At 43.4% G+C, this 8,166-nt stretch overlaps 1 protein-coding gene across 1 annotated transcript; it reads left to right on the plus strand.

Moving 5' to 3' along the window:
- The first annotated feature begins 358 nt into the window (after positions 1 to 358).
- On the plus strand, positions 359 to 7,802 carry commd9 (COMM domain containing 9). The gene is made up of 6 exons (XM_083663245.1): positions 359 to 427; positions 1,530 to 1,646; positions 1,960 to 2,099; positions 4,241 to 4,275; positions 4,539 to 4,642; positions 5,832 to 7,802. Exons 1-6 carry the CDS (start codon positions 374 to 376, stop codon positions 5,964 to 5,966), a joined length of 585 nt encoding a protein of 194 aa, XP_083519371.1. The 5' UTR covers positions 359 to 373; the 3' UTR covers positions 5,967 to 7,802.
- Positions 7,803 to 8,166: the final 364 nt, after the last annotated feature.

The raw sequence follows: 8,166 nt of genomic DNA on the forward strand, positions 1-8,166 counted from the left end.
CCAAAATTTTACTTCAATATTAGTTTAGGTTTTATGGTCAAGCCAAGATAGGTGAGGCGGTCCTTTGCCAATTTGAATGGGAGATTTTCCAGGAAACCGAGAGTGAAGACATCAGAATCAGCCTTAATTCTAAGAGAGGGGATCGATTGAGAGAGCAAATAGATGTATAGTGTTATTATGTAGTGTTAATGTATAGGGATTTGTTTAGGAAGGTATTATTTTCCAGTCTGTAATGTAGTGTTTTCTGCATAATCCGGTACAGTAGGTGGCGGTATGCACCTTCAAAGTCAAAGATTGCAATCCGCCATTAAACAAAAAGAAGAAGAAGCGCATGTCACATGATGACATGATGCACGTGACATCACATGTCATCATGGCTGCCGCTATATCCTGCGAACATTTCTCTTCCTTGCAGCTTCTCCTGAAGGTATGAATGGATAAAAAGCTCTTTTTACGTCGCAGTCTGTCAGCTAAAACATTTACTCCGAGCAAGTGACCCTATTACTGTACTCCGTGTATATATATTATATACACACTCGTGCAGTAGTAGGGTCACATAGGCAATTCGAGCGATCAGCAGCATTTTGGTAAACAAACCGCGTCACTGGGTGGCAGAGATGCTCACAAGTCATTTTTTACAAGTCAAGTCTCAAGTCTTTGTTCACGAGTCCAAGTCAAGTCTCTTATGGATGAGTGTTCTATCATCTGCTGCATGCCATCCAGTCTGCTTAGAACACTGCATAGCTCAAACTAAGAATGTCACAGCATGTACTGTATTATCATCACTCCTTTATTAACATACATACAGTATCAGCATTGATTGTTTACATTATCATTAGTAGACGTTTCCTTAATGTTTTAATGCACTTTTTTTTTTTTTTATAAAGATTGTTCACAAAGTCAACGAAAATATTTCATGCTTTAAATCTAAAATGGTTCATGGATTACATTCTAATCTAACAAAGCTATCAATTTAAAAGTCAAGCACGTTACCGTGGAAACAAGCTGAGCCCAAAATCACAAATCAGAATGAGGGGGTCCCCGGTATATTTTCTATCTTGTAAGGTCCTTGGCTGAAAAACATTTGAGAACCTCTGGTTTAGGCCAGACGTTGTGTGTGTGTGTGTGTGTGTGTGTGTGTGTGTGTGTGTGTGTGTGTGTGTGTGTGTGTGTGTGTGTGTAACTCTTGTGCTTGTGTGTTTAGGCCTCTAAAGACCTGGTGAGGGAGGTGTGTGTGTGTGTGTGTGTGTGTGTGTGTGTGTGACTCTTGTGCTTGTGTGCTTAGGCCTCCTCTAAAGACCTGGTGTGTGTGTGTGTGTGTGTGTGTGTGTGTGTGTGTGTGTGTGTGTGTGTGTGTGTGTGTGTGTGTGTGTAACTCTTGTGCTTGTGTGTTTAGGCCTCTAAAGACCTGGTGAGGGAGGTGTGTGTGTGTGTGTGTGTGTGTGTGTGTGTGTGTGTGTGTGTGTGTGTGTGTGTGTGTGTGTGTGTGTGTGTGTGTGTGTGTGTAACTCTTGTGCTTGTGTGTTTAGGCCTCCTCTAAAGACCTGGTGAGGGAGGTGTGTGTGCAGAGCCACCGGGCCCCGAGCCGCCGGCTGGCCGACACCACGGCCGCCGCACTCAGCATCACCCCAACCCAGGCTGCTCAGGTACACACTGTGTGTGTGTGTGTGTGTGTGTGTGTGTTTGTGTTTGTGTTTGAGAGAGATGAGGAGTCCGGTGCCTCCCCTGCGGCCAGAGACTCTGGGGGTGTGAGGGAAAGAGTAAGCAGCAGACAGCAGTAACACCACTGTTTCTAACCTGTCTCTCTCTGTCTCTCTGTCTGTCTCTCTCTCTCTGTGTGTGTGTGTGTGTGTGTGTGTGTGTGTGTGTGTGTGTGTGTGTGTGTGTGTCCCTCTCTCTCTCTGTATCTCTGTCTGTGTGTGTCCCTCTCTGTCTCTTTATCTCTGTCTCTCTCTGCAGCTGCTCCAGGCGCTCCACCTCCTGTCTCACCACATCCTCTTCCACAACCTCAGCTCTGCAGATCAGATCCTCGCCCTGTTCCCCGAGTCCTTCCACTCCAGCCTGAAGAACCTGCTTTCCAAGATCCTGCTGGAGCACTGGTCAGTAACACTGCTTCCTATTGGTCAGTAACACTGTTTCCTATTGGTCAGTAACACTGTTTCCTATTGGTCAGTAACGCTGCTTCCTATTGGTCAGTAACACTGTTTCCTATTGGTCAGTAACACTGTTTCCTATTGGTCAGTAACGCTGCTTCCTATTGGTCAGTAACACTGTTTCTTATTGGTCAGTAACACTGTTTACTATTGGTCAGTAACACTGTTTCCTATTGGCCAGTAATATGGCTCTATAGAGCTCAACAGGCACGTGACTTTTCGTGACGTAATTTGCCCCGGAAGTAAGTTTCTCCATTTCGATAAATCCAAATATAACGAGTTTTAAGGCTGGAACCAAGCCAAAAAGTCTTCCAGAGAATCTTGAGTGACCATAAAATATTTGGTTTAAGCGAGAACAAAAAATAACAACGGGGGAAAAAATCAATATTTATTTCCTATATATATATACACATATATATATATATAGAAATAGATACTGTAGATAGATAGAGAGATAGAGAGAGATTGACACTGCTTCCATTTGAATGCTTGTAATGTTGTTGTCACGTTCTGCTGTCAGCCTTGTTAGCAGTCTCTCTGGATAAGAAGGTAACTGAACAGACTTGTTAGCAGTCTCTCTGGATAAGAAGGTAACTGAACAGACTTGTTAGCAGTCTCTCTGGATAAGAAGGTAACTGAACAGACTTGTTAGCAGTCTCTCTGGATAAGAAGGTAACTGAACAGACTTGTTAGCAGTCTCTCTGGATAAGAAGGTAACTGAACAGACTTGTTAGCAGTCTCTCTGGATAAGAAGGTGACAGAACAGACTTGTTAGCAGTCTCTCTGGATAAGAAGGTAACTGAACAGACTTGTTAGCAGTCTCTCTGGATAAGAAGGTGACTGAACAGACTTGTTAGCAGTCTCTCTGGATAAGAAGGTAACTGAACAGACTTGTTAGCAGTCTCTCTGGATAAGAAGGTAACTGAACAGACTTGTTAGCAGTCTCTCTGGATAAGAAGGTGACAGAACAGACTTGTTAGCAGTCTCTCTGGATAAGAAGGTAACTGAACAGACTTGTTAGCAGTCTCTCTGGATAAGAAGGTGACTGAACAGACTTGTTAGCAGTCTCTCTGGATAAGAAGGTAACTGAACAGACTTGTTAGCAGTCTCTCTGGATAAGAAGGTAACTGAACAGACTTGTTAGCAGTCTCTCTGGATAAGAAGGTAACTGAACAGACTTGTTAGCAGTCTCTCTGGATAAGAAGGTAACTGAACAGACTTGTTAGCAGTCTCTCTGGATAAGAAGGTAACTGAACAGACTTGTTAGCAGTCTCTCTGGATAAGAAGGTAACTGAACAGACTTGTTAGCAGTCTCTCTGGATAAGAAGGTAACTGAACAGACTTGTTAGCAGTCTCTCTGGATAAGAAGGTAACTGAACAGACTTGTTAGCAGTCTCTCTGGATAAGAAGGTAACTGAACAGACTTGTTAGCAGTCTCTCTGGATAAGAAGGTAACTGAACAGACTTGTTAGCAGTCTCTCTGGATAAGAAGGTAACTGAACAGACTTGTTAGCAGTCTCTCTGGATAAGAAGGTAACTGAACAGACTTGTTAGCAGTCTCTCTGGATAAGAAGGTAACTGAACAGACTTGTTAGCAGTCTCTCTGGATAAGAAGGTAACTGAACAGACTTGTTAGCAGTCTCTCTGGATAAGAAGGTAACTGAACAGACTTGTTAGCAGTCTCTCTGGATAAGAAGGTAACTGAACAGACTTGTTAGCAGTCTCTCTGGATAAGAAGGTAACTGAACAGACTTGTTAGCAGTCTCTCTGGATAAGAAGGTAACAGAACAGACTTGTTAGCAGTCTCTCTGGATAAGAAGGTAACTGAACAGACTTGTTAGCAGTCTCTCTGGATAAGAAGGTAACTGAACAGACTTGTTAGCAGTCTCTCTGGATAAGAAGGTAACTGAACAGACTTGTTAGCAGTCTCTCTGGATAAGAAGGTAACTGAACAGACTTGTTAGCAGTCTCTCTGGATAAGAAGGTAACTGAACAGACTTGTTAACAGTCTCTCTGGATAAGAAGGTAACTGAACAGACTAGATGTTACGCAGCAGCTCACCCAGCCATCTGCTTTCTGTTTTTCAGTCCAGCATGGAGAACTGAGGCTCTCACTAACCCGAGTAAGTTTGATGCTCCATTCAGATTCAGATCTAAAGAACACTGGCCATGTCCATGTTGGCTTCTAACCTCTGTGTGTGTGTGTGTGTGTGTGTGTGTGTGTGTGTGTGTGTGTGTGTGTGTGTGTGTGTGTGTGTGTGTGTGTGTGTGTGTGTGTGTGTGTGTGTGTGTGTGTGTGTGTGTGTGTGTGTGTGTGTGTGTGTGTGTGTGTGTGTGTGTGTGTGTGTGTGTGTGTGTGTGTTGTGTGTTGTGGGTGCGTGTGCAGTCTCCCTGCCCCAGCTGAAGGAGCTGGACTGGAGAGTGGACATGGTGACAGGGTCAGACTCGGTCAGTCGTATGGCGGTTCCCACCTGCCTGGTCCAGATCAAGGTGGGTCTGAACAAATCTGTTAGAATCTGTAGGTTTTTATCTGTATGATCATCTGTAGGCTGTCCCTAGGCCTCGGATCCGGCCAGTTCCCTTGGGTGATGTCATAGCAGTTTAAGCGTCATGACCATCATCTTATGACATCGTCAGTGATGTCCTAGGTGTCTGGGAGCATTATGACATCACCTAATGGCGTCATCAGTGATGTCAGAGGTGGCTGCCATGACAGTCCCTGGCGTTTTGACCCACAAAGTAGGCCGAGGTCATTTTTCGTTTTTTTACAGATTCTGAAAGTGCAGATTGTCAGCTTTCAAATGATGTGTCACACATTGTAATCTGAAAAGAAAAATGAAGGAGATCTGTTTATTTGAATGTTCACACACACTAAAAGCCACGTTGACGGTCCTCAAAGAGGGGAAGCTTTTCACACCTGGGCAGCCAGGTATGGGGGAGTGGACAACAAGGACTTTTATTTAACAAGATACACTTATTTACTGGTTCTAAAACGGCTGCATTTGATGTGGAATGGATAGTTCAAATCATCTATGGTGTACTAATGTAAAAAATGGGGGAGAAAAACACACTTTAGATCCGCCTAGTGGTAAACTGAAAGTGCCTACTTGCAGTACCTCACCTTGCCAGGGACTCGCTCAGTTCCTGCCAGGAAGAGCAAAGTTGAAGAGGAGAGGAGAGAGAAGAGGCAGGACATGAGGACGTACATACGTACGGATGGACGTACGTAGGGACAACCCGAAACCATAATGCCTCCAGGCTGACTATCGCTGGAGGAGGCATAATAAAACGCCAATCTCCAGAGATGGGGACTTGGACTTGAGACTTGGACTTGAGTCGCACTTAAGTCACCCACACAGTGACTTGAGACTTGTCCTCAAACATTTTTTTGGTGCATTAACATTAAGAAAATGTTTACTAATGTCATCTAATCATTGCTGATACTGTATGCTAATAGATAAAGCAGTGAGGATAATACAGTACATGCTGTGACATTCCTTAGTTTTAGCTATGCAGTGTTCTAAGCAGACTGGATGGCATGCAGCAGATGATAGAACGCTCATCCATAAGAGACTTGAGACTTGACTTGGACTTGAGCTCAAAGACTTGAGACTTGACTTGAGTACCTATCTACCTAGTATATGCTGATGATGTGTTTATCTGTGGTGGTGCTTTTCAGACAGAGGAGTGGTGTGCAGTGGGAAGCCAGTCTGTCTCCTCACTGACGGTGGAGCTGAGCAGAGAGTCTCTGGACACCATACTGGACGGACTGGGACGTATCCGGGACCAGCTGTCTGTGGTGGCTGCCAAATGAGGACACTAGTGGAACCAGGACCGCTACCGGTCCACCACCCGGGACCAGCAGCACCTCAACACCTGAACATGATACCAGTGTGTTTGGATTAAAGCTGCCAATAGCTCAAACCTTCTGCCAAGATTGAAAGCTAAATAGCTCCAAACCCGAGGGTATCTTAGTTGGCACCCCCCGCATGACCCGCCCTTCTCATAACCTTTTAATTTGATATGCTGCCATTATGCTTGTTAATTTAATGTTTTGCATTTGCTGACATCAGGGTTATGAACTGCACATGTGTCAGAGGAAGCATGGTGCTAGTCTCAGCTCTCCCCAGATCGGCAGAGGGTGGAGCAGCGACCGGGGCAGCAGGGGCAAATATTGGCCAACTGTAATTGGGGAGAAAATGGGGGGGTTCAGGAAAAAATATTCAAACGTAAACTGTCAGTGGTCCAACCAGTGTCAGTGGCTCAGCAGCACCTTGAGAAACTCAAAAGATCTCAGGTCAGTTGTGGACTGGGAAATAGTTTATTGAGCAGAGGTCAAAACAAAATCTTGACGTTAAAGCATTTTATCAATCAGAGATATTATTGCAGAAATACATGCTGAGCGATCCTTTTCTCAGAACAACAGAACAGACATCTCTGTGCTGGAAACAACTGCTACCCTGACTTACCTGAAATACTATGAAAATCAACATTCCTTTCATTTTTTGGTCAAAGCTGAAATGAGCACATCTTTAATGAAGATGTTAAACACACAATGTAAAATATTGATCTGCTGTAGACATTTGACTTGGCCCTGAATCAGAACAAGAAAATGAACTAAAGGCATTTTCTGTGCATCCTGCTCTCTCTGAAATGAAACTAGTAAACATCTAGAACAGGGTTTTCAAAGTCTAGACTGTGGGCCTCCCCTCAGACAAATCTTGTGGAGAAAGCCCCTCCCCCCTGTTTACTTGCTTACTGTAGTTTTGCTCAATTCCTGGATGCCTATGGGGGAATAATGATTATGTTATTTGATCCCATATAGATATTACTGTTTGATATCAGACTAAATTTTTGTAAAAGTCTGTCTGAAGACATTTACTTGTCTTGTGACTCTGGGAAAGTGGGGGAAAACAATCAAATTCCCCCAAACTACTGTATCTCTGAACTATCTCTTTAACCACATGCCACATTTAGGCTATTCTGTGATCTCCTTTTGATAACGAATGTAACTAGAAGTACTTTTTTGTTTCACTTCCATTTACTGAGCTTTCCCTGAAACTGTTTGGAGCCTCCCTGGGAAGACTCGCCTCCCACTTTGAAAACCTCTGATCTAGAAATTACCTGGAAAACACACACACACACACACACCTATTATTTGTATTACATTCATGTGAATAGATGTATTTCTTCAGTAGTAAAGCCAGATTTGAGTCCCAGTGACTCTCAACATGGGGGTCCAGGGAGCACCAGGGGTCCCCAACAAACTTCACCATTATTCCATTTGCCAGAAGTCAACACAATTAGTCAATGTTATCTATCTACCTACAATACAGGCAGTTATGGAATTCTGAACAAAAACATATCCAGGAATAAAAAATATTCCCAGATTTGAGTCGGAGAGACAAAATCTCATCAGTTGGGGGTCCGTGGCTGTAATGTGGACTAGGAGTCCTTGATATGAAAATGGTTGAGAATCACTTGTCTAGCCCGGTGGTTCTCAAAGTGGGGTCTAGGGACCCCCAGTGCTCCTTGAGGGGCTTCCAGGGGGTCCCTAGCAAAAAGGGCTATACTGTATTTGTAATGCCATCCACCACTAACACAATGACAGAACATATGACTATTTTGGTCATGGTTTCATAAGCTTTCTGTAATAAAACATCTAAAAGCAAAAAAAAAGTATCAAATGGAGGTCCATGGTCTAATTTGTGTCCTTGATGTGAAACCGTTTGAGAACCACTGGTCCAGCCTATATCAAGCTTATAATATCAACTAGTAATCTAATAGTTTGTACCAACTGAAGTGGTGTAATCTAAGTCATTGTCAACTATAATATCAAGTGCAGTTGTCTACATCAACTTTGGTAGTCTATATAAACCACAGTAGTCTAGTCTATATCAACTAAAGCAGCCTAAATCAATGACAGTAGTGTAATCTATATCGACTACAGTAGTCTATAAAGAACTTCAGTAGTCTAGAGCCTACATCAACACGTCTATATCAACTAGGTAGTG

This window comes from Poromitra crassiceps (genome assembly GCF_964638095.1).
Source record: "Poromitra crassiceps genome assembly, chromosome: 30".
Classification (NCBI taxonomy): domain Eukaryota; kingdom Metazoa; phylum Chordata; class Actinopteri; order Beryciformes; family Melamphaidae; genus Poromitra; species Poromitra crassiceps.